The following is a 26,516-nucleotide window of genomic DNA, read 5'->3' on the forward strand; positions in this document are numbered from 1 at the left end:
CCTTCATCCTTCTTTTCCCTGCTGGGTGATGCACCTCCTCCCAAACTGCAACTAAGGGTATGGCTATGGCTTCCCTCTCCTTTCCGTGCCCTTTCCTCAGCGTTAATTCCAGGATGACAAAGACCTGTGCAGCATCCAGCACTGAGTTAGAACTAATCATTCCACCCCTGCTCAATGCCTTCAGTGGCTCCCCACTGCCTTCTGGCTATGGTACAAGCTCCTCCTCATGGCCTCGGCTGGCCCCTGCTGACCTCTCTGGGAGCATCGCTCACTATTCCACTGGCCAACTCCCCAGAAGCATCCTGCGTGCTCTCTCTCTGCTTCCAGGATTTGTATGTAGCATTCTTTCTCCCAGAAAAGCTCTTCTCCTTCCTTGTCTAAGTCCTAACGGCCTACCCTCACATCCCAGTTTCAATGTTACTTCCTCCAGGAAGTTTGCCCCGGTCCCCAGAGCTAGGTTGGATGCCCTTCTTCTGGGTTTTCATGACATGCGGCCTCCTGGTGGGGACACTCAGCCCTGCCCCACCCACATCTAGCACAGTGCCTGGCGCATTGTGGGTCGTCAACAATGTCCCTTGAAGGACTTGAAGGAAGACAGAGGGACAGGTGATCACCTGGGCCCTGGAGTGATGGTCTTGGTAGAGGAAGGAGGCAGAACCCCAGGCTCAGATACACTCGCCCACTCTTCAGAGTCTGTACCCATGTTCTTGCAGTTAAGAAAACAGTCAAAACAGGTCATCTCCCACAGAAAAGCTGGCAAAACTGATAGTAAAGCATGTTCTGAACAATAGGTATAGATATAGATAAAGATATAGATACAGATATAGATAGAAATGTAGTCTTTACAATATGGCTCAATAGATGGAAGCTTTCATTACATGGCAAAAGCCAGGTGAGACATTCTTCTGCTCTTTCTGCTGCTTTCTCCATACGCCTCCCCCAACCCATAGCCACCTCTAGGAAGTTGGGTCTTCAATATTCAGCCCTGACCCCAACCCTGCACCTATATCACCCAGGAAGCAATTCCCAAAAGGTAACACTGCGAACCTAGTAAGTAGGCCCAAATGATATGAAGCCCAATATCTTACTCACCTAGAGGCTGAGTTCCCAGCTTTCATTTCTCTAATGGAGTGATCAGGATGTGAGCAGCCAGGCTGAGTCATAGCTACATGAGAGAGATGTAGATACTGCCTGGCTCAGCCAGACCAAGAGGCAGGACTGGGAATAGGCAACCCCTCCACACTGCCAGCCCCAGGCTGCCCCCAGCACTCTCCTTTGTATCCTATTGGTGACAAGACAATCTGGGATGGAACAAGTGATTCCATTCTACTAGCATGTATTAAGTACCTACTCTGATCAGGCACAGACATGAATAGGGTTCAAAGACACAGTCCTGGCCCTCACTTCCCTGTTCCTACCCATGGGTTAGGAGTACCTTTGAGTTCTCATCCTCCCCTATCATTGCCCATCTATTCCAGGGACTATGACTTATTATTAAGACTAATATATAATAACAACTTCGAGTAATTTAGAATTCTCCAGGTGGCCTAACAAATGGTTCGAAATAGCATCTCTTGAATTGTTACCAGTACAAGAGAGATTCCAAGTTATGTAAGGTAATAATTTGTTAAAAGAATAGCAAATTCCACTGTCTTTTAGAAGAAATGAGAATACATTAACCCTGGTGTTTCTCAGTCCCAGAATTTGCTTGAGTATTCAACAATACACGTTTTGTTGAATAAATGAATGGACGGATGGGTGAATGAATGAATGAACAAGCCAATTAATGAAACAAGCTGGAACTTCGGGTTTAGTTTTTATGTATTAAACCATGAGAGTTAAGTAACGTGCCTTCTTAACCACAGAGCAGGGAGTTGGTTGTATTCCAAGCCCACAGAGAGAAGTCTTAGGATGGACACTTGGGGCTCTGGTCCTCTTCAAGTCATACGTGAAGCCTCAGCTCTGGGTCAGGGACATCTGCCTGATTATGCCGCTCCCTGAGCCCATTCCACATTGCTTCAAGGGGACCAAAGGAACATGCAATCACAGAGCTACAGAACCACAGAGCCTGTGAGGTTGTGAGGTCACTGATGGTGTGGGGAAATGAGCGTTGAAGAAGGAACTTGGATCCAGAAGATACGGGCTCAAGTCCCAGCTCTAGTACCTCCTAGTATATCACATACCTTCTCTAAACCTCTGTTTCTTCATCTATAAAACAGGGATAACGAGATCCCATTTTGGGGATTATGAGGATTAGGTGAATAATGTACATAAATTAACCTTCTGAACCATGGAACTCCCTCAGCTTACAGACCTAAGAATTCTAAAGGTTAGAAGGTCGAGAGTACAGGCAGAATGTGGTGGCCCAGGTCTCCCAACCACCCATCCCTGAGCAAAAGGCAGTGATGAAAGGTCTTTGGCTGAGCCAGCTGTCTGGCACCTCAGCCCCCCACCCCTCCGCCTCCCATCACACACTGAGAGCTGAGAAGTTGTACAGCCTCAGCCTGAGGCGATGTCCTGCTCTAGTATCTGTCACTCCTCCTGTGCGCTGGTGGCAGATGTGAGGTGACACCTGGAGCTGAGGTAAGAAGTCGGAGCAGCCAGCACAGGCTGCTGCAAGGGCGGGTGTCAGGAAGCCTAAAGGAGGGGCTGCACCGGGCAGAGGTAAAACACCAGGCTTGGGTCAAAGGGCACAGTTCCAACTCCTGTATCTGCTGTCAAGGAGCTGGTGGTCTTGGGCTGAGCACTTAACCTCTCTGAGTACTGGATGACTCCTATCTAAAGCCTGATCTGCCTGCTTCCCTGGGCTGGTATTACAACATATTCACTGCATCTAAGACCCCAACAGTTGTAAGAGGCCCCGTGGTTTTATTTACTACTATGAAAGACAAACGCTGTCAACTAAACTATATCATGCCATTATTGTAGGACACGGGCTGATTTTAGAGATGCTCCAGCAGGAGAAATATGCATTTTAGAAACCATGCAATGTGGTAGATGAAAGCATCGTGTGAACAGAAGACAAAATCTGATTACCCATTCCTGCGGGGCAGAACCGCAACCTTGAGCTCGGATCTCAAGAGGGCCAAGCCCTCTCCCTGGAGAGAAAGAATGAGTAGCTGCAGGAGGAACAGGGGCAAAGTCCTATTGGTTCAGATGGACAGCAGTCGCCTTTCAGCAAAGTTTGAAGAGCACTAAGAATGGGAGATGCCCGGGCTTGGGGGAGAGAGAGCAGAGAGCACAAGTGACTTGGCCAAGGGCTCAGCACCTGCACCCACTCGTGTGCACCCCACACATGCAGGCGAGGACACAGAGGGCCTTCTTGGCCATGCTGACGAAGGACTCTACAAATCTGCCCCTTCAACCACCTGGCAACCCTCATTTGAAGGCAGTGCTTATGGCTCCCACCAGCCTTCTCTCATCCCATCAAATGGCTGGCCCATTTCCTCCACCTTCCCTCATCCATCCTGGTTCCCAGGCCCCACCCCAGAAAGGCAGATTCTCCTTTAGAAGTACTTCAACCCGTCAAAATGTCTCTTAAAATGTGACATCCAAAAGACATACATTGAGCATCTTTAATAATTATTTATAATAGCCAAAACTAGAAAGCAATCTAAGTCTCAGATAATTGCAAAAATGGAGAAGTAAGCTGGGTACATCTATTTAACAAACTGCTAATCAGTCCTTACAGATTTTAACCAAAATATGGAGTACTATGTACTATGCCCATACTATACTGAGAAAAGGTAGCACAGTTACAGGCATTGAAAGGAGAGCTTGCTTAACATTAAAGGGGATGGAAGGAAATACCACAAAATAATCAGGAATTTTTCTTAATCAGTGACTGCTTTTTTTCTTTTGATTTTTCTGTATTTTCCAAATTTTCCTTAATGAACATAGAATAGTTTAAAATAAAAATAAATAGACTAGATGAGAAATTTCAAACGGCCTCTGACACGTATAGGCCTCAAGGAGACCAAGAATAGAGATATGGGAACATATGTATATGTATAACTGATTTACTTTGTTATAAAGCAGAAACTAACACACCAATGTAAAGCAATTACAGTCCAATAAAAATGTAAAAACAAAAAAAATTCATGCAATTGTAGCATATAATCCATATAACATTACAGTACTCTTCTTTTAAACAGAATCATATTTCTAAAATGACTCAGACTCATTTAGGCCTTTTACTGTACATATCTTCCTTGACGTACAATGAGGTTACACCCCGATAAACCCATCATAAGCTGAAAACAACGTAAGTCGAAAACACATTTAATACACCTAACCTACATCATAGCTGAGCCGAGTTACCTTAAACATTCTTAGAACACTTGCATTAGCCTACAGTTAGGCAAAATCATCTAACACAAAGCCTATTTTTTAATAAAGTGTTGAATATATCATGTTATTTATTGAATACTATACTGAAAGTGAAAAACGCAATGGTTGTTTGGGTACACAATGGTTGTCAGTGTATCGGCTGTTTATCCTCGTGACCTCAGGGCTGACAGGGAGCTGTAGTTGCTGCTGCTTAGCATCACAAGAGAGTATCATACTGCCTATCACTAGCCCAGGAAGAGATCAAAATTCAAAATTCGAAGTACAGTTTCTACTGAATGCGCATTGCTTTCACATCATCGGAAAGTCAAAAAATCATAAGTCAAACCATCATAAGTTGGGGATTACCTGTACAGTATATATTATTTATTTTAGGGACATTTAAAACATCACCCAGTTATTAGCAAAAGTCAAAAGATAACAATTGTCGGTGATGATGTGGAGAAAAAGGAACCCTTGCGCATTGTTGGGGGAAATGTAAATTGGCACAGCCACTATGGAAAACTGTATGGAACTTCCTCAAAAGAATTAAAAATAGAACTACCGGGCCTCCCTGGTGGCGCAAGTGGTTGAGAGTCCGCCTGCCGATGCAGGGGATACGGGTTCGTGCCCCGGTCTGGGAGGATCCCATATGCCGCGGAGCGGCTGGGCCCGTGAGCCATGGCCGCTGAGCCTGCGCGTCCGGAGCCTGTGCTCCGCAACGGGGGAGGCCACAACAGTGAGAGGCCCGCATACCGCAAAAAAAAAAAAAAAAAAAAAAAAAAAAAAAAAAAAAAAAAAAAAAAAAAATAGAACTACCATATAATCCAGCAATTTCACTTCTGGATATATATCCCAGACAATGAAATAATTATCTTGAAGAGATATCTACAATCCCATGTCCATTGCAGCATTATTCACAATAGCCAGATATGGACACAACCTAAATTTCCATCGATGAGTGAATGGATAAAGAAACTGTGATACAGGTACACACACACACAGAGGAATATTATTCAGCCTTTGAAAAGAAGTAAATCCTGCCATTTGCAACAACATGGATGAACATGAAGGATATTATGTGAAGTGAAACAGAGAAAGACAAATGCTGCATGATCTCAATTATATATGAGGTCTAACTTTTTTAGAAGCCGAAGTCATAGTAACAGAGGAAGGAATGGTGGTTACCAGGGGCTGGGAGTAGGGGAAAAGGGAAGATATTGATCAAAGAGTACAAACTTTCAGCTACAGGTGAATAGATTCTGGAGACCTAGTATTCACCATGGTGAATATAGTAAATAATAATGTATAACACACTTGAAATTTGCTAAAAGTGTAGATGTCAAGTGTTCTCACCACCAAAAAATAACAAAAAAAGTAACTATGAGAGGTGACGGATATGTTAATTAGCTTGATTGCAGTAATCATTTTACAGTGTATACATATATCAAATCGTCACACTGTACAACTTAAATATATTCAATTTTTATTTTTCAATCGTACTTCAATTAAGCTGGGGAGAAAACCCCACAAAACATCATCCAGGTGTACTGCAGTCTTTGACCATGTACTTCTGAAACACTATGCAGAAGGTGTATCTTTATACACTAAATCACATTTTAAATGCAGTAGTAGAATTTTCTTTTAGAAAAATAACCTTCAGAAAATCCTTTTGTAAGGCAACAGACATTTTTAAACATAAAGAGTCATCTCCATCTACTTATCAGTTCCCTATATTAAAGGGTTCGATGCTTGTGAGCTTCCATTTATACATTCTAGTCAATTACCCCTTCAACCCCTTCACTTAATCACAATTGACATGAAGGTTAAACATATGAGGATTCTGTCTATTGCAGAAGACGTAATGAAGAGATGCAAATAGTCTCAAACTCACTCTTGTCAGATTTTACCTACGCCCACTCCTCTGGCTATTCCCTGGGTGTGTGGGGGGAAGGTCCTCTTTGCTCCCCTCTGCCTTTGGTCAATCATAATGGTAGCTCATATCTCCCCACTCCTCACTTTTCTACTCCACTCTCATCTTGTCCTCACAGGTTTGAACAACTGGGCAGCCGAGTAAGGGAATTTCCATGCCACACCCCTTGCTGCCACACCCACACAGGATCCACCTGGCCTGGACTGCTCCCCTCCCCTGCAGGTACCAAGAGCAACCTGATACAAAGACACACAAGAAGCCACAGAAGCCCAGGGAGGCAATGCCCATCATCACCAGTCCCAAGGTCCATCGCATATGCTGCCAACAGTGCTGGATCAACCCCAGTATAGGTATACTATATTCATTTAAAAAGAATAACTATCGAATATTCATATAACTGTACTGCCATCATATATGCTGCTTATGACACAACACATTATTACTATGTTAATTTTCAAAGGGATACGATGTCAGACATTTTCGTGTGATTCAGTTTTATACCTCCTCATATAATAAATACGTATAAATCTGTAAATCGTAAAAAATTCTGTTGTCAGGACACGAGTCTCAATTATCAGTTCAGAAAATATACTTCGAGTCTTTTCCAACCCCCAGAAGAAAACTGCACCTAATGGCATCTTCTGGCCCATTTTGCGGGGGGCGGGGGGCGCCCTCAGGCTAGCGCAAGCCACTTGCTTTAGTGAAAAGACTCACTTGGAAACGTCTCTGCATCCCTAGCCAAACACAGAATGGGAAACCAGAAGCAGCAGCGGCCAGACCTTGGGTCCATGGCCTCTGCCGAATGCCACATGCGTCTCCAGAGTCCTCGCACTCCCCTGCAGGTGGCTCATCTATGGCTCAGCCCCATGGGAATCTCACCCTTGAACTTCTTCCTCCACCGAATTCTGCCTTCCCTCCCCCAGGTTCCTCGCACCAGCCGCTTCGGTACCCCACAGGCTCCTCCACACGCAAAGACGAGACAGGAAGAGGACTCACCCACTGAGGACCACGATGAAGTCCATGACATTCCAGCCATTGCGGAGGTACGAGCCCTTATGGAAGATGAACCCCAGGGCTACGATTTTGATCCCAGCTTCAAAGCAAAAGATCCCGATGAAATACGGTTCTGTCTTCTCCTGTGGGATGAAGAACAGAGGTGCTGGTCAGAGAGGACTGTGCTTCATCAGACACGGGCCAAGGCACACCCTGGCTAGCTATCCTCTCTGCTCTGACATTTTCTCTCTCCTACAGGACACCTGGACGTCTGTGCTGAGCCAGCCCCATGTACGGGTGAGGGTGCTGCGGGACTCTCGGAGAGCACAAGAGCAAGGGAAGCCAGCTGCAGAAATGGATGGATGTGGGTCTCATGCCCAGGGCCGGCCATCTTCCCACGACAATGACCAACCGTGCTGGCTTTGCCTTGAAGGAGTCAGCTTTCCCATTGCTGGCCTTCACTTATGTTGGAAGCTTCAGAGTTCTTTCTCATCCACGGATTATCAGGCTGGAGCCACTTACCCGTACAATTGGATTTTAGGTATTTTGTTTGCCCTCTTTAGAGGGAATACTTTAGACACATGGATGATTGCTTTATAGAGAATACGGACAAACGTTTAGGAAGTTCAGAACAGTGAATGCACATAGGCTTTGAGCATCCTTCATGCTCTCTCCTTTACTCTCCCTCTTCCTCTCACTCCCAAAGTCCCTCAGAAAGAGAAGTGTGTGTGGGCCCCGTGTCCTCCCTTTCTTCTTGCCTGGCTTCCATGCAGTGTATACACAGAACTTCCTGGGAGCAGGAATTTAAAAGGTCAGTCCTCTTGTCTTTATGAATCCCAATGGGACTTGTTACCAACTTGTCCCTCAGCAAAGAACAAAACTCACAGAACTGTACAGAAGGGAGGGGAGCCAGGTGAAGAAGCAAAGGAGAAGGGAACCAGGCAAGAGGAAGAACAGGGGGAAAGAAAGATGAGAAGGAAGGAGGCACCTACCAGTCTGCGGGACATTGGGGTCTTGTCATCCTCAGGAAGATGCTGCTCCAGGGCCAAGACGATGCAGTTGGCAATGATGGTGGCCAAGATCATGTACTCAAACGGCGTGGGAAAGGAGGAGTTAAGAAACACATTCACCAAAGAGAGAGGGACACAGCCTCCAAGATGGCTGTGTACATCAATACACAAACTTTATCAACCCACACTGTGTCTGTGCAGTCTGCATGACTGATATGAGCAAACAGGCAGGTAGGACAGTGGGTGGTCCTTAGCATGTGGAACTGTAACCATTTCTGATTAGGCTCTGAACACAAAGTATCTTCTCAAGAAAAGAAAGAGTGTAGCCAATAAATAATATATTAGACATATGGTAGACACTCCAGATACTTAGTGAATTCAGGGACATATCCGGGAATTAACCAGGACTAAAAAGGGAAGTGGGACGAAGGGAAGAAGAAACACTGATGCTGTTGCAGGCTCCCCGTTCTTCTCAGTCTTCAAACCACCGGACTGTATAACGATGCTTCAGCAAGGATCCAGCTGCGGCTGTTCATTGCTGCCTCGGGGAATCACATCTGTAGTGCCCTCTTCTAGAACCTCTGCTCGAATGAACAGAAGAAGAGCCCTTGGAAAAGGAACAATTCTCTCCATGAGCTCCCTTTTATTTTAATACCCAATTCAGGAAAATCTATAATGGGGCCAGGAGAAACTGGCTTTGTCCCACCTTTCTCTCTCCTAAGCATCTACTTCTATAGGAAACAGACAGACAAATCATTAGTCTGCATTCAGGGCAGCAAAGTCGGGGCCTCTAGGAATCAAACTACAAATGAACGGATAGTGAATTCCGGCTTCGTTTTCTGTTGCATTTTTCTGAAGACAGGTGAGTGGGCTCCCTGCGACGTTTTGAAAAACAGGACTACGATTCTAGGGCCAGCATCCTTGACTCCCGCAGAAAGGTTGTGCCGTTAAGCCCAGGGGAAGGCCGGAGGGGGGGACTTCTAGAAAAGAGAGAGGGAATCACCGGCTCCAGGATCACTCTGCACGTGGGATTTCATTCTATAACTATGGTTGTGACAAACAGAAGTGAGCTGTTGCCACTGGCCTTGCTGAGCAACCTGGGATCTGGCAGCTTCTGGAATCCAGGCGGGAGAGATGAGTAGTAAGTCTGATAAAGTGGGGGGAAGGGAAGGGATCTTGTCTCCCCACACACTCAAGCTGGTTGTGTAGGATGTAGGGCCCAGAGCCCTCCCTAGGGAGTACAGAAGGAGGGCAAATCATAAACACGCCCCCATGCCTCCCCATCCCCTCCAGGACATGCGTGTCGGTGAACATCAGTGGCAAAGAAGCACTCGCAGCATCTCTGAGAGGGGTTAGGGCAGAGGTGGTACGTGCAAGATGTGAGCGGCCCCAGCGGCTGCTCTAGTCCTGGTGCTGGAATGGGAGGCTGCAGGGGGTGAGATGGCCGGCCGCGTCCGAGCCTCCAGAACTTTCATTCTCATTTAGCAGCACCGCTCCCCGCCCCCTGCCCCCATGCAACCCTGAGTCACAGCCCATTCTCCAGCAGCTGGCCATCCTCCCTTCCCACACACCCCAACACTCACACGGGACTCATACCCTGGGGACAGCTCTGCTGGCCTCTAGAACCCAGCCACCGGATCTGAAAACTGGATGGATGGGGCTCAGAGGACCTCAGAGCCAGCCTCCTGCCTCCATACCCTACTGTGCTGGCTGAAACCCTCTCAGTCAGAGGGGAGCCTCATCACATGCAAAGCCTCATCACATGCAAAAGCCTCATCACACCTCACTACTCTTCCTCCTTCCGTCCTTCTGGGCACCGAGCATGGCCCGAGAGCTAAACGGGCCAGCAAATACACACCAGAGATGTCCACCGCACTTACAAGCCTACTTTCTTGTGACAAGTCCCCACACACAGCTCACCCGGGGTACCAGTGCCCACCAATCACAGGGGGAGTTCTCCTCCTTCCCATCATGGGCTCTAATCCAGAGCTCTGAACAAGTGCAGGATGACCAGGACCACACCAGGATCTGGTGTCCCATAAGCCCTCTGAATAGGCTAGCCTGTCCTTGGCCTGGTTCAGACACCCAGAATTCCCCAGACCCGAATGGTAAAATGAAGATGGGAACGTGGCAGAAGTGGAGGCCCAGGAATCCATGCCCTTTCCTGAGAACATCCCCAGGGAATCGGTACAGATAGGGAACCAAGAACATGACAACAAGCCAATGACAAATGGCAAAAGAAGTGAAGGGCACTTGGGGCATGTTTCTAAGATGCAGGCCACGGGATACTAGGGCTACAGGAACTTGCAATCAAATGAATGAGGGAAAGCCTGGGTTCGGTCAAGGAGAGCAGGTTTCCTCCCAGCAGGGTGCTTGGAGCCTTTAATACTCTTGTACACAGCATGCACCCCCTCCCCCAAAGGGGGCTGGGAACAGGACACAGCACTCCCAAACTTCTTCACCATATAACCCTTCTGTCAGAGCATCTCTCCTGGGGATGCTGCTCCTAGGAACACATCTGGGAAGCCCTGATACAAAGGGCAGAGCTCACGGCCAGTCCCCAAGGGTCCGGGGGATGCGAGGATGGCGGCTCTGACAGGAGTGAAATTAATGCCTCTCCCACCTCACGCCCTGTCCTCGTCTCTAACAAAAATATTCACAAAGTATCAGGCTTGGCCAGCCCTTTGCCATGGCTGGAAGGCCCCACACAAGTTCAGAAGGCTACTCGGCGGGTCCAAGGGGCCCAGCACGTGACCTGGGAAGCAGGACCGGGGACACGCATGTTCACATTCAAGCTGCAGATGTCGCGCACTCTCATTGATCTACTGAGGGGACAGGTTTCTTCTCCTGAACACCTTCGAGGGACAAGCACAGACACAAAAGTGAAGGAGCTCTTAGTTCCTGACCTTCAGGCAAGGCAGCTCCTGTTGGTTGTGCATTTCCAAGGCTTTCCACTCAGCAATGCCCACTTGGGCTGCCGCAGCCCCTCTGTCGCCCCATTCCTCATGCCCACTTCCACACCTGCATCCTCCTGGCCAGACAGTCTAAGCATACAGCTCCCTGCTAGGACCGGTAAGCTCACCTAGCCCAGAATGTCCAGGTGCAGACAGATGAGGCTTCTGGGGGACACAGGGCTAGCTCCTTGGCCATTACCATGACGGGCGCTCAGTGCAGGAGAAAGGCTGACGAGCCAGACTTCCTTTGACCAGACAGGTATCTGGATGGCCAAGAATTCATGAGGGCTCAACAAATGGCACCACCTATGGCCCAGGGGCCTAGAATCTAAAAGTGAGGGTTTGGGGGCTTCCCTGGTGGCGCAGTGGTTGAGAGTCCGCCTGCCGATGCAGGGGACACGGGTTCATGCCCCGGTCCGGGAAGATCCCACATGCCGCGGAGCGGCTGGGCCCGTGAGCCATGGCCGCTGGGCCTGCGCGTCCGGAGACTGTGCTCCGCAACGGGAGAGGCCACAACAGTGAGAGGGCCACGTACCGCAAAAAAAAAAAAAAAAAAAAAAAAAAGTGAGGGTTTGGTAATTCAGTTTCTGAGAAGACCCTGTTCCCACATCCTCCCGACTCAAATCCTCTGCCTGTAGTCTGATGGCTAAGGACCCAGTCAGAGCAGTGATCCTTTGGCTTGAAATTCTGAAAACCTCAGGAAATTCCCTGGCAGTCCAGTGGTTAGGACTCTGTGCTTCCACCGCAGGGGGCACAGGTTCGATTCCTGGTCAGGGAACTAAGATCCCACAAGCCGCGCGGCAAATTTTGAAAACTTCAAATGCACATACCCTGGAGAGGGATGTCCCTTCAGGCGTTACAGAGCATCTCGACCTCAGGATGAATTCATGTCTGGGGCAATTAAGGATCTGAGGTGAGGGCCTCCCTGGTGGCGCAAGTGGTTGAGAGTCCGCCTGCCGATGCAGGGGATACGGGTTCGTGCCCCGGTCTGGGAGGATCCCATGTGCCGCGGAGCGGCTGGGCCCGTGAGCCATGGCCGCTGAGCCTGCGCGTCCGGAGCCTGTGCTCCGCAACGGGGGAGGCCACAACAGTGAGAGGCCCGCATACCGCAAAAAAAAAAAAAAAAAAAAAAAAAGGATCTGAGGTGAAATTTTGGTGCAGAAGTAAAGGTGAAACTATGGGAATTCTGTGTATCTGTGACTAGGTGAAAGAAAGAGGGGGACGGCAATTTTAGGAGAGGAGAGCAGGAGAGAACACCCAGCTCGGCCCAGGCCCTAGCCACGCCCCCTTACAGCCCTTTCCTTTAACCTCTTGTCCACTTCCCTTTCTGAAGAAAGCACAAAGAATGGGCACTTACATCTTAGTGATTTTGCTTCCTCCTGCAATGGCCTTTCTCCTCCTTTCTGGTCATAGATCAAGATGGAGGTGAGATTCACCTTGTCTGTAAAGGCTTCTCCCTGTGCCCCACAGCTCTCTGCATGGTACAATTTTATCATCCCCCCTCATACTGATCTCCCCCAAGAAACTATACCTAGAAAGCAGGGACAGTGTTTTGTTCACCTCTCCACTGGTGGTTCTCAGCAGAGCTCCTGGCACACAGTAGGAGCTCACTCGGTGTTAAGCGCAGGCATGAATGAAAGGGAGGCATCCCCGTCCGTGAGCAGTAGCTCCACTGAGGAGCTGTCACGAAGACCAGGCTGTAGTCACTCCCCCTGGCTCGGGCCCCCAGCTTGGGATCTGACTCAGGGGCACCGCTCCCTGAAACAGAAGTTCAAGAGCCTTACCAAGGGCTCTGCTACATCTCCCAGAAGAAGAGCCTGGATTGCAAGTAACAGCCCACAGGGCACAAGGATGCACCTCACAGGCTAGGCAAAGATGTGCTTGGAAAGGTCAAAGGAAGCTCCGTGTTGCAAGGGCTCAGAGAACAACGCCCTTCATGAAACAGAATGGAAGTCTGTCCAGGACTCTGATGCCTTCTGCCCAGGAATTCAGAGACTCCTATTACATTCTGTGCCTGACACCAAACACATTTTGGAGAACACTCTCTCTCCCTGGTGTCTGCACCGTTTGTGGCTTGAGATTTTGACTATATGGAGCTGATGGAACAGTGAGGGAGCCTGAGGGCAGAGGCTTTGTTTGCCCCAGGGACCTCTGTACCCCAGTGTCCAGCTCACAGCGGTCACCCCATGACTGGTTTTTAACTAATTAATAAAGTAATCAATCAGTTCATAGGCTAATAGCCCAGGAAAACCAGAGCCGGAGCTATCCTTACAAAAGCTACCCATACTTTCTCTACACAGTACACCCATTTGAACTTTGTGTGCTATATGCCGTGTACACACATTAGCTCTTCAAAAAAAGAAACCAGCATGCATAACAGACCCCTTTAATGTAAAAAAAAATTTTTTTACGAGCAAAGGAAAAAAATCTGTCTTGCTAGAAGGATAATGAGTTTTCTTGGGGTAGTAGGATTTCTTCTTTACTCCTTTACTCACTGTGTTATAATGAGCATGTATTCATTTATAACTATAAAATCAATTAAAGCTATATCTATTCTGAAAAAACCAAACCAACACAAAGACCCATGCCAACCTGAGGGTCATGGAAATCAGCACAAGATTTCTGAGAGGATCAAACGCAGGAGAACAAAGGGACTGGACCGAATGAGGAAATGACCACGGAAATTCTCTGAAACCTGCAAAGATGCCTCTTCTCTGCATCAGTCTTGCTGTCTGCTCGCTAGGGGCCTCATTTTATAAACTTCCTTGGCAATCTCCCCAAATACCCCTTCACTCCTTTCTCGCTCTAAGCCCATTAATGAGGACCTGTGTCACTCCAACACTCCCTTTCCCATCTCGCAGCTTCAAGACAGTCATTAGGGAAATGATAAAAATAGGATCCCTGATTGATTTATCTCCTTTACCCAATGCTCCTTCCTTCGAATGGTTGACTTGTTTCCTTAGCAACACAGCTAATTTGAGCAGCACGACTTGGCCTGCACACCTGCTATTTGTTCTTCTCCTTCCTGAAGCCCAGAAAGCTGGGGCAGGGGAGAGAGAGGACTGCCCTACCATCTAGCAACTGGCTACCATGGTGGCACTGGCTCTGATTGTCAACAGAGCCCCGGGGGACTGGCCTGGGAGCTAAGCCCTCCCTTTGCTCACCCAGCAGAGCTTCCCCATCCACACCTCACAGGGACTGATGTGCAGGTACAGGACTGGGAAGGACTTAGGGCCCAAGCAGCAAATCTGGGGTGTCCCCCGGGAAACATGCATCTCTATACCATCAGGAGGCTGATCTTAAGACCCTTATACTCTCAGCTGCTTCCTCTCAGAGCTGTGATGCTAGAATACCAAGGGGGAGACTGAAAGAGCTCAGAGCGCTGAGGGCCCACCGGGGACAGGCAGTCAGATGGAACGCTGTGCCCTCTCTCCAAGTCCTGGCCTAATGGAGAATGTGCTTCTGTGGGGGGCAGCCTGTGGCCCCCTAGGCACTTCCTGTAAACTCCTGGGGAGTCTAGAACAGCACAGTCTGAGAGGCGGCAGACCTCAGGACCCATCACCACCCCTCACCCCAGGCTGAGAGCACACCCCCTCCGGGCAGGTCTGCCTCCTGTCCTCCTGTCCGTCCCTGCCTCCTGTTTGGGGAGGTCTAATTCTAAGAGATGGAAGAGTCTCAGAAGACAGCCTGGGCAGCGTTGTGCACATCCTTCCACTCCTCCCTCACCTGCACAGAAATGTCATTCTAACCAGTGGAATGTTGACTCAAAAACAGTCACGGGGGGCTTCCCTGGTGGCGCAGTGGTTGAGAGTCTGCCTGCCGATACAGGGGACACGGGTTCGTGCCCCGGTCCGGGAAGGTCCCACATGCTGGCAGAGCGGCTGGGCCCGTGAGCCATGGCCGCTGAGCCTGTGCGTCCGGAGCCTGTGCTCCGCAACGGGAGAGGCCACAGCAGTGAGAGGCCCGCGTACCGCAAACAAACAAACAAACAAAAAACAGTCACGGGGTGAGGAGTGCTGCCTAGTCTGTGATTCCCTCAAACACAACACCAAAGGGATATTTTAAATATGAACAATAGTGAAATCCAGCTATCCAAGACCTTCGTGCTGCCTTTTTAATATGAGAAGAATTAGAATCTTCCCCGAGACATGGAATGCAATGGAGAAAACGTACCTTGGCAATGGAGACCAGAGCCACAGCTCTCCATGCAAAAGTCACCCCAACATGATATTCAAGTCAGAGAAAACCACCGCCACCCATTCCTCCAGAACCAAAGGAGGGCAACAAAAGGATCAAAGTCTGAGATGATACATGAATACGTACACACTACTATATATAAAATAATCAACAAGGACCTACTGTATAGCACAGGAAACTCTACTCAATACTCTGTAATAACCTATAATGGCAAAGAATCTGAAAAAGAATAGACACATGTATATGTATAACCGAATTACTTTGCTGTACACCTGAAACTAACACAACATTGTAAATCAACTATATTCCAATATAAAATAAAAATTTTTTAAAAACCCTTTGAAAACTGTAAGGTGCTAAACAAATGCACAGTCATTTTTATTCTCCTACTAAATCAATCTTTAAGCACTGCTCTGGCTCCAAGCTTTGGGGGAAGCATCTGTTAGGGGTCACAGCCTCCGGAAGCGGGCTGGTTGGCTGCAGCCATGGGCTGACATTGAAGAGACCCACCGCAATAAAGGATTTAAAAGAAAATTATGGAAATGGGCCTCCGGGAAGAAAGCAAAGACATTTGGCCCAGAACCTCCTGGGAATATGGAAAGCACATCCAAACACCAATCCCCAGAGGAGGATTTATGAAGCTGATGGCTCTGATGCAATCTCGCCCAGTGATTAGAAGGGACATTCATCACACCCAAGGCCAGGGCTAAGAACAGGAGGGGTTGAACCGCCACAGAGGTCCGGCTCTGGCTCCTACAGACCCTGATGGAAATGCAGTGAGATCATGCTGGTGAGATCATATCCCCCCGCCTGGGCTGCAGAGGACAATACATCTGCCCTGGAGGGACCAGTAATAGCGAAGAGATGAGACTTAGGCCTAAAACCCAGACATGGCCAGAGCCACCACCATCGTTTCCACATGCCGTGTCTGCACCCCTCCCTAGAGGCTGACATTCTCACAGGAATAGCTGTCTCCTAGCCTTTCCACACACGTCATATGTACAGTTCTTCAATGCCTCACAGACTGAAAAAAAAATTAAAACCAGCCCTGTTAGGCCTGGGGCCAGCTCTCCTTCCTGGAAGGATGCTTCACCTTTTCTCCAGATTGTGGAATGCAGTAGGAGGAAATAAGAGATAAAATATGAGATAAAAAGATTGAGCCAAGAGGGCTTTCTAACAGCTCTCAGCAAGCCTTTGCAGCCCTGCCCCACTGAGGCCAGGTTCAGAGGTTAGCCACGGTCCAAGGGAGCTTCGGCCCAGTGGCTAATATGCTCCTGGATGGGCTCCTCCTGGACTTCTCTGAACTTGCTCCCGTGGCTGACCTAGCAGGACAGTGCGTCCAAAGAAGACTCATCCAGAAAAGGGAATAAATAGAGACACTGTATTCTGTGGGGTTCTGAGGGGCTACAGATAAATTTTTCAATTTCCTGAAAAACAATGTTAAGCATCTAAACTTATCAATGTATGAACCACTCTCATCTCTGGGGCAAGTCACACCCTCAACTGCATTCCCATCTCTTTTCTCAGTCCTTATTTTTAGGCTTCCAGGCTCTGTCCCGGGCTCGTCAACAGAGGGTGGACCACATGTTGCCACCGAAGGGCAGGAGGGCTAAACCCCTGTGCTTCCTCATGTGACAGAAGAATCAGTACACAATTCCGGCGGCAAATCTGGAAATCCATCCTGGATCTCTCCTTCCTTTCCCACACCCATGGCAGCAGAAACGCACTGTTAACAAGCAGAAAAATGGGGTGGAAGGCTCTGCATACTTCGTATTGTCCCATTTCATTATCTCATTGCTTTCCTTACTAGAATTTTTCTCGTCTTAAAAAAAAAAAAAAAAAGCCCCAACTCGTCTTAAAAAAAAAAAGATTGAAAAACCAAACCCCTTTTCTTTTTTTAAAACAAAACAAAACAAAAATGTATCATGTGACTTCCAGCCTTAACATTAGTTTTTTAATTTTGGTTTCCATGGTGGTGGGATGCAACCTGCCATCACCATGACAACAGCTGCCTCTGTTCAAATTCACCGTATGACAGGCAGTCCTGAACACACCTCTCTCCCTCTCTCTCTGTCAAGAAGATGGAAATGCCATTACACCTACTCCTAAAGACTTAAATCCTAATGAATGAAAAACAAAGGAAACAATGTTGAGAAGACAGCAAAGAGGCAGAGACCCCCCACCCCACCGAAAGAGGCTGTTTGCCGGTACAGTCCCACTGCTCTCTTAGGAAGGTCAATGGACTCAGTTACCCAAAACAAAGATCCCTAGCATTACCCTTGCAATGTTGGCTATGTAGCTGCATTGAACTTTTCATTGCTTTTAGACCAAAGAACTCCCGTCTGACTCCCATGTCCCTGCCCTCTATATAAGAGGACTAAAAGGAAGTTCACACTATTGCCAATTTGGTTAACCCGTGCTGAGGTCAGTTCCAGACTCAGCCAAGCCCCAATTCCAAAAGGATGGGGAGTGGCGATTCTGCGGATCTCAGACAGCACCGGCTTCCTTCTCTCTTTTGTCTCACTAACAGTCAGCTGGATAAGTCTTAACAAATTCCCTTTTTGTGTGTCTGACTGAATCCTGGACTCAAAACGCTGTCATTCGACACAGAGTTTTGGTGATCAGGAGGCAAATGATTGAACGCTACAGAAAAGGGAAGAAAGAAAGGGGGAACATTAAAAGCCTCTGGAAGGAAAACAAAACAGTGGTGGGAAAATTACCTGTTTCAGAAACCAGAATCTGTGTTTTGATGACACTCTGATGAATTCAAGCCCATCAAGCATTCTGGCAGCAATGTGCATTTTAGGGAAAGAATGTGGGCTGCAATCAGCAGCCACACCCAAGACTGTAGCCTACTCCACATCCACACTCACTCCGTGTGTTCACTCTGAATGTGGAAAGAGAATGAAAAGCCTTTTGTGAAAAAGTCCACAGGTCATCTCTGGGAGAAGTTTTCGTTTTCCTCTAAAAACCCTGCAACTGTACCCCAATATTCAAAGACACCTATTGAGCCTCCAAACCACATGAGAAAAACGCTGAACACACTAAGGGTACTCAGCTTGGAAAGGGAAGACTTGAGAGAGACATCACAGCTGTTTTCAAATATCTGAAGGGCTAGCTTGTTGGAGGGGGCTTTGATGTCGTCTAAGTTATTCCGAAGGGCAAGGCTGAGACCACTGGGTGCAGTGGCCACCCAAAGGCAGATCTGCGGCAATACAGAGAAGTTCCGCGGTTCCACAAGTGAATGGACTATTCTGTTAAGTAGTAAACTAACTGTTGTACGAATAGATGTTTAACAACCAGCCTCTCTGAAGAGAGAAAAGCCCTGATGTGTAGCGTGTGTCAATTTCTGGAGTGTAAAGACTGTCTCCATGGCGACTGAGGCTACCAACTTGACACCAATGCACATGGAGTTGGGAAGAGATACACACAGTTGAAACCCACACGCTGGGACTAGCCAGTTCCACACACCACTTACTGTAAGTTCCATGTCTCTGGGAGACCATCGAGGATATTGAGGAAGAGATTCCTGTATTTGATAGCAGTTGAGCTGGATCAACCCTCCTATGCATAAGAGTTAACAAATGGGAAGGAAGAAAAGTCAATGAGTCTTCGGTCTCTTGCTCAAGGGCCTCACGGGTCAGCATGACTCCCTCTGTCCCTTAGACTCAAGTTGCTCTCTTAGCTGGACCTGCCTTCATGAAGTCTGAAGCATCACCCGTATCACAGAAGGCTGGTACCTGTGTGGCGGGATGTGTGCCAGAAGCAGCCACGGGTGAATAGTTTGCCAGCACCATGAAACATAAGAATTAATCATCCCATTCTCTCAGGTTGAATTCCGGGAGACCCGGGGGCTCCTGCTACATCACCGTAGCCTGTAAGAGAACTGAGAGGAACCTACCAACACACATGATTAAAAGCACAATCCAAGGAAACAAATCAGGTCAAGGCTCACCTCTTATTCTGGAAGGTGAGCGGATCTCAGCCTTTTACTACACAGTAGAATCACCCGGGAAGCTTTTAAAAATTAAGGATACGGATATTCCATCTGTAGAAATCCTGATTTAATTTGTCTCAGCTACCATCTGGGCATCAGCATTTCTAGAAGGACCTAGGCTGATTTCAATGTGCAGCCAGGGAGAAGAACATTGCCTTCAGTGCTGGAGGCCATGACAGCTAATGGTGTCCTCAACTCAGCTGAGATAACAAATGAGGAAACAATCCCAGAGGCACCTCGGTAAGAACGGAAAGGTGCCTTAGAGCTCTCTTAACTGATCCAGCACACTCATTTTATAGATGTAGATACTGAAACCAGAGCAGGAATAAGACTTTTCCAGAGCCAGGACTAGAAACATCTATGGATTCCTGAAAAGCTTAGGAACCAATTATCACAGCCATCAAATAAAACTCCCTAGCTTCTTGGCTTGAATTGACAGTTCTAAAGACAAAAAGGTATCTTCTTACTGAGTTTACTGCCCCATCCCTACTCGACTGTTCTCAAGAGCGTATCTCTTAAGGTAGGGTGTGGACAGTTTACCTTTGTCAGGACCACTGAAGAGTCCAGAAAACATTCTGAGATGAGTACTCGCCTCAGCAGCCATTCTCCCACCTGCTGAGATGTGATCTTGGTTTTACGCTGGGTAGAAGCCCACTGCCTACTGAGTACTACCACTTCATAACATTCTCCAGCAATATTTTTGGGAAAGGAAAACATCGACCATTGTTCTGAATCCCTGCTTCCCATTCTCATTGGATCTGTGCTGGCTGGCGTCTCTTAAATTTTCCTTCTCTTGTCTACTTTTTCTTAATTAAGTCCTTTCTTATTAATCATGATCCAGCCTCCTATGCCCCAACCCAGAGAAACACTAAAAACATATACCTGCTAACAAAAAAAAGGAGGAAAACATCCCAGGAAGAGGATGAGGGGATAGAAGGATGATGGCTGAGTGGAGGAAGAGTACTGAAGAAAGCACAGAGGAAATGTGATAAAAAGGAGCCCTGGGGCTTCCCTGGTGGCGCAGTGGTTGGGAGTCTGCCTGTCGATGCAGGGGACGCGGGTTCATGCCCCGGTCCGGGAAGATCCCACATGCCACGGAGCGGCTGGGCCCGTGAGCCGTGGCCACTGAGACTGCGCGTCCGGAGCCTGTGCTCCGCAATGGGAGAGGCCACAGCAGTGAGAGGCCCGCGTACCGCAAAAAAAGAAAAAGAGAGAAAAGGAGCCCTGAACTGAGAGTCAGGAGCCCTGGGTTCCAGCCCAGGCTCTGTCACTTACTGAGACATCAGTGACAAGTCACTTAACCTCTCTGACTCTCAGCTTTCTTACAGATAAAGGAAGGTTTGATTACACTTTCTCTTAGGTCCCCGTAACTCTAACATTCTCCTAGTCTGTGGTGCTAATAAGTAACATGATGGGAAGGGAAGTGAGACAGAAAGGGGGAGCGCCCATTATTACAACTGAGAGAAGCCACTTTTGGCGAAGCTACTAATGAGTACATCCAACAATAACACCCAAAGCAGAAGTCCTGGCACACCTAGGAGTACCTTTCAAGTGTCTAAAGTCAATGGAAACACTTCTAAATTTTCAATAGCAGGAGCTCCAGGACAAGCTGGACTGGCTAGAAACACCTCTAAGAGATAGTTAATAAAAAGTCAGAATCCTCCAAATGGTGACCTGAAGATGAACCTGAGGCTGCTTTTCCATAAACCTACTGTAAGCCTTTTCTACGCTCTCTGTCGGGATAGTAAAGTCTTTTCCGCAGCCTCTCTGTCCCCACAGCCCCCATGTCCTTAACAAGCCGCAAAGGTAGAAGCATTCAGTAAAAGGTGAAAGTTCAAAACAAGTCATAGATGTTGTCTCCTCCACACTACCACCCACACTATGGGTGCCCCGGAAAAGGGAGGGCTGAGAACAGACCTTTTGAGGGCTGGAAAAAAGAAAGTGGACTCGATATGCTAATATTAAAAAGAAAAGGAGAATTAGCTCTTCCAAATCAAAAGTCCTTTGCAGAGTGATGACGTCTGACAGTGGAGCTTCTGGTGAAGACAGAAGACAAACTAGCAAAGGGCCCCATTCCCAAATGAAGCTTGCATTCCAGTGACACAGGGCAAGCTGCCTCAGACCCACTTCATGACGATGGGTAAGAGATCTTTGTGCTTTTCCCATCTATCGCTCCTTTACTCCTCCATGGGTTTAGCCTCATACCCAACGGGTGCTACTGATACAGGCAAGCAGTTCACAGTGTCATCCTAAAAGATGCTCTGTTAGGGAAGAGTACTTGCTACTCTTCTGGTCTGACCTGAGGCAGTGTGGTTCAGTGGAAAGAGAGGAGCCAGTGGAGTCGTTCAGACCACATCTACCTGTGACCCTGGGCTAATCATCTGTAAGATGAGAACAATAATATCCACTTCACACAGCTCTGGGTAAAGTGATAATATGGCTCTAAAGCACACTGCAGAGTGTCTGCCACACGACAGGCATTTATTAAAGGTTAGGTTCCTCTGAACACTCCCAGGGATGTGTACTGAGGGGTGGATGACTCTCCAGGTCTGGATCATGGTCTCTACAGCATGTTGGTAAAATGATATGAAAATAATTACTTGAAAATAAAAATAAATGAAGGTAAGAGAAGAGAAAGGGATGATAAACCTTATCATTGCGCAGGGTTGTTCTGAACCCAGCCTCTTCCACAGTGCAAGTGTGGAAAGCTGTCGGACAGTTCTCATTTCCCAGAATCTATTCCCTTGCTTTGCTCCTTTGAGCCTGTCTACTGATGTTTGTGACAGAAGTGAGCTCAGTCTTTCTGAGCCTGCACATTCAGGGGTGGGCATTTGTTTGTTACTCTCTAGTCATCATCAAGGAAAGAGGTTACCCAGAGAAGATGTACCATCCCTTATCCACAGAACTTTGGGGGAGGAGGGGCAGATGGTGATCTCAAAAATAAATAAATACATAACAATCGATGAGAAGGGATTATCACGTTGCCAAAATGCCCAGATCCTCGGAATTTACATGGGCCCATATCCCCCAGAACTGCCTCTCCCCATGTGACCACATCCACCTACCCACCCCACCTCCAGAAAAGCCCACACCCTTCAACTGCTCCTCATATCAGCAGACCAGCAGAACACATGCATCCTTGTACATCCATATGGCTCAGTTATCTCATAAATACAAACTCCCTTGCAAATACAATCCAAAGTTAGCAGAAAGAAGAGGCAGTTCCTTTCATTTTTCTTTAGGCCCACTCCCTAATTTCCTTTGAGTCCTCCACCTGGTTTCCAGAAGCCAAGTGGTACATCCTGGTTCTCCATTCACATCCACATCAGTGCCCAGTTCCCTCAAGTAAAATGCCCTCCAGTATCCTGGTCAGATGACCTTCCCTAAGCTCATAGTGCTCCAAGCCATGGAGGCTCCCCCTCTCTGCCACATGCCTCTAACCCTTTCAGAAGTTTCATCCACAGTTCATGGAATCCCACTGTGACTCCCTTCTCTGACAGAACAAAGATGGAGACTTTAAATACCCAGAAACCCAAACAGGAGGAGGAGGTAGCTAGAAGGCTGGCAACCTCTGAGAAGAAAACCTGCCCAGAGGCCAAGCTGGGGTTCTAGGAGGGACACTTCCACACACCATCAATCAGGCCATCTGAAACTTGTGGCTACCATTTCTGTACAAACAAAATCGAGTGACTTTGTCTAATTGATAGTTTTGAATATCTCATCTGCTTTTATCAAAAGTTTGCTGGAAAACTTCTGCATCATTATTGCTCCTACAGATATCTTTTTTCTGGACTGTAAATCCAAGTGTGTCCTCAGGGCCAATGTTGCTGTAAAACTGGCATCAGAGACCCATGAAGAAAGACAGATTTGGATGCAGATATTTTTAATGTACCTTTTAAAATGTAAACCCAATAACTTTGAGAAGAAAAACAAAAAGGGCTGGTGGACAAACCACCTAGTTGCAGTGGTTGAGAGCACGGGCTCTGATCCAGGCCTCCAGGTCTCACTTGCTGTGTAATCTTGGGCAAATGAGTTAACCTCTCTATGCTGTAATCTTCCCAGCTGTGAAATGTAGAAAACAAGCATGCATATCTCTGTAGAACTGTCATGGGGAATAAATGCAATAATCCATGGGATGCACTTAGCACAGGAATCTGGCACATAGTAAATACTCAATAAAATGTTGGGTATTTATTAACCCTATTGACATTAACACTAGTGCTAATATCTAACATGTTTACAAAGGCTTTTCATACATATTAGATGATGCTGGCCTCACAACAGTCTTGCAAGGGAGGCAAAGCAGGGCAGGTGACCTCTACCTCGCACCTGAAGACGCTGAGGCTCAGAGAGGTTACAAAACCAATGCAGGGTCACATAAACATCTGGCAGTGCTCAGGTTAGACAATCGACAAGAGTCAGGAGAAAGTAAATGGTATTGTTAGAAGGAGAAAACTTAGCTGCAGAAATTTAATGTTGATTCAACTGAAATTAACCAGATACTAACAACTAAGATGTATTCATGGCTTACTATGTGCCAGACATCATTCTCACATTTTACGTGTGTCATCTCATCTGATCATCACCAAAATCCTGTAAGATACACCTTATAGGTAAAATTCCTATTTCCATTTTATGTTTGAGGATTCTAAGGCACAGCAAGGTCAAGTAACTCCCAGAGGCATGAGCAAGGAAGTGGTGGAGATGGTACCAAGATTTGAATCTAAAGGCCACATTTTTAACTATGACACTCTAATGCTTCCAAGCAGGGGCTGGTAAATCCTAAACCCTAAGGTGAAGTTTTCATCAGCTGGGCACTGGACTACCTGACGTCTAATATCACTTCAACTCCTACGATCACTTCAACTTCAACTGTCCAGTAAAGAAATTAAATACTGTCTAAGTGAGTCTCTGAAAATGACACACAGTGCGGACTTTGGAGAAAGCAAGATGCTATATCCTGGCCTAACAAAGGCGTGAAATAGGCATAAAAGTGTGTATTGATTTCAGCAAAGCATGTGACAAGGATATCTCGCACAATATCCTTACAGGCAAAATAGAGGGCTAACACCTGGCTAAAGCACCGTTCAGGAAATGTGAGAAAAGCTCAACAGTCGATGAGCACTTACCAATGCACTAGTAGTAAGCAGAAGGGAGGTCCCCAGTTCTAACCATATTTCTATCAATTACTTGAATGAAAGCATAAAGCACATGCCTATCCAGTCTTCAGTTGATGTAGCCCTCAGGGTAAAGAGCATGCCCACTAAACAGCAGGGTCTAGAGACAATGTGCAATGGAAACCACCGAAGCTTTGGAGTCAGACCACCAGGGTTCAGGTTCACTGGTGATGACCTTGGGCAACCGAATGAATCTTCTTTAGCCTCAGTTTCTCCATATATAAAATGTGGATAATAATATGTATGGAGTCTGAAGTTTATGGATGCTCAGTGAATGTCAGTTCCCTGTCCCCACTTGAAAAGGATGTCTACAGGATGGACTGCTGGACCAAAAGCAAGGAGATAAAATGTACTTGAAATAAACACGGAGTCCTGAATTCACATTCAAAAATTAAATTGAATGAGAACAGTTCGAGGGAAAATTAACTCTGTCATCAATTCATAGTAAAAGATCCAAGGTTTTAAGCTGACTACAATCTCAAGTCAAGTCAGAATGCCATTTCTTCACAGAAAAAAAAACTTTAAAAAATTATTTTAGGGCTTCCCTGGTGGCACAGTGGTTGAGAGTCCACCTGCCGATGCAGGGGACACGGGTTCGTGCCCTGGTCTGGGAGGATCCTGCATGCCGCGGAGCGGCTGGGCCCGTGAGCCGTGGCCGCTGGGTCTGCACGTCCGGAGCCTGTGCTCTGCAACGGGAGAGGCCGCAACAGTGAGAGGCCCGCGTACCACAAAAAAAAAAAAAAAAAAAAAAAAAAAAAATTATTTTAATTTAAATAAATGGGGACTTCCCTGGTGGCACAGTAGATAAGAGTCCGCCTGCCAATGCAGGGGACACGGGTTCGAGCCCTGGTCCGGGAAGATCCCACATGCCGCGAAGTGACTAAGCCCGTGTGCCACAACTACTGAGCCTGTGCTCTAGAGCCCGCGAGCCACAACTACTGAGCCCATGTGCCACAACTACTGAAGCCCACGCGCTTAGAGCCCACACACCACAACGAAGAGTAGGCCCTGCTCGCCGCAACTAGAGAAAGCCCAAGTGCAGCCACAAAGACCCAACAGAGCCAAAAATATAGTATAAATAAATAAATAGATAGATAGATAAGTGTGTTAAATGCCAATGTTAGTAAGCACTGTTCTAAGTCCCAGTAATTTAAAAACTTATAATAGATAATGGTCCTTCGCTTGTAGGGACTTTAAACCAACACTAAAGCTATGTGGTAAGTGAGTGTTATAAGAAAGTAATAAACGAGGTGGCATATGGGAGCCAGAAGGAGGGAGTTGGCTTTACTCTGCTGAGGGAAATCAAGGAAGGCTTCATGGAGGAAATGACCCCTGAGTACAGTCTTAAAGCCAGGAAGTCAGCGGGGGGAGAGAGAAAACATTCCAGGCAGAGGGAGCAGCAGGTACGCAGGCATGGAGGCCTGGGAGAGGATGGTCCCTTCAAGAGGCCCATTGGAACAGCTGGAAAGCAGGGCATCATGGCGGTTGAGACAGGTTGGTGCCATGTGCAGAGGGGATCACAAGAAGCCCTGTGCAACAAGCTAGGGAAACACTGTCCAGTTACAAAGCAAACAAAGAACAGAACCCAGACAGGAACGCAGACTTTCTGACTCTATCTAGCCTCTCTACTTTTGCTTCCCTGTACTGTAGCTACTAGCCACATGTGGCTATTTAAATTTGAATTAATTAAAATGAAATAAAATTTAAAACTTAACATTCGGTCACGATGGCCACATATCAAGTGCTCAAGAGCCACATGTGGCTAGCAGCTATAGCATTGGACAGCACAGATAAAAACATATCCATCATCACAGAAAGTTCTAGCCAACAGCACTGCTCAGTACCATAGTACCATTAAGTGAACAAGAAGTAGATTCGGTCTGTGTTGCTTTACAGAACAGAAACAGGAAAAAAACAAACAAACGGGTG

At 47.2% G+C, this 26,516-nt stretch overlaps 1 protein-coding gene across 3 annotated transcripts in view; it reads right to left on the reverse strand.

Moving 5' to 3' along the window:
* CACNA1E (calcium voltage-gated channel subunit alpha1 E) overlaps positions 1-26,516 on the reverse strand; it is a 300,372-nt gene that overhangs the window by 263,324 nt on the left and 10,532 nt on the right. For all 3 annotated transcript variants that reach the window (XM_060088531.1, XM_060088530.1, XM_060088529.1), the window contains exons 2-3: positions 8,245-8,350; positions 7,256-7,395 (exon numbers count right to left, since the gene is read on the reverse strand). In XM_060088531.1, coding sequence (XP_059944514.1) covers positions 7,256-7,395; positions 8,245-8,350 — 246 coding nt within the window. The remainder of the gene's footprint in view (positions 1-7,255; positions 7,396-8,244; positions 8,351-26,516) is intronic.

This window comes from Mesoplodon densirostris, chromosome 2 (assembly GCF_025265405.1).
Source record: "Mesoplodon densirostris isolate mMesDen1 chromosome 2, mMesDen1 primary haplotype, whole genome shotgun sequence".
Taxonomy (NCBI): domain Eukaryota; kingdom Metazoa; phylum Chordata; class Mammalia; order Artiodactyla; family Ziphiidae; genus Mesoplodon; species Mesoplodon densirostris.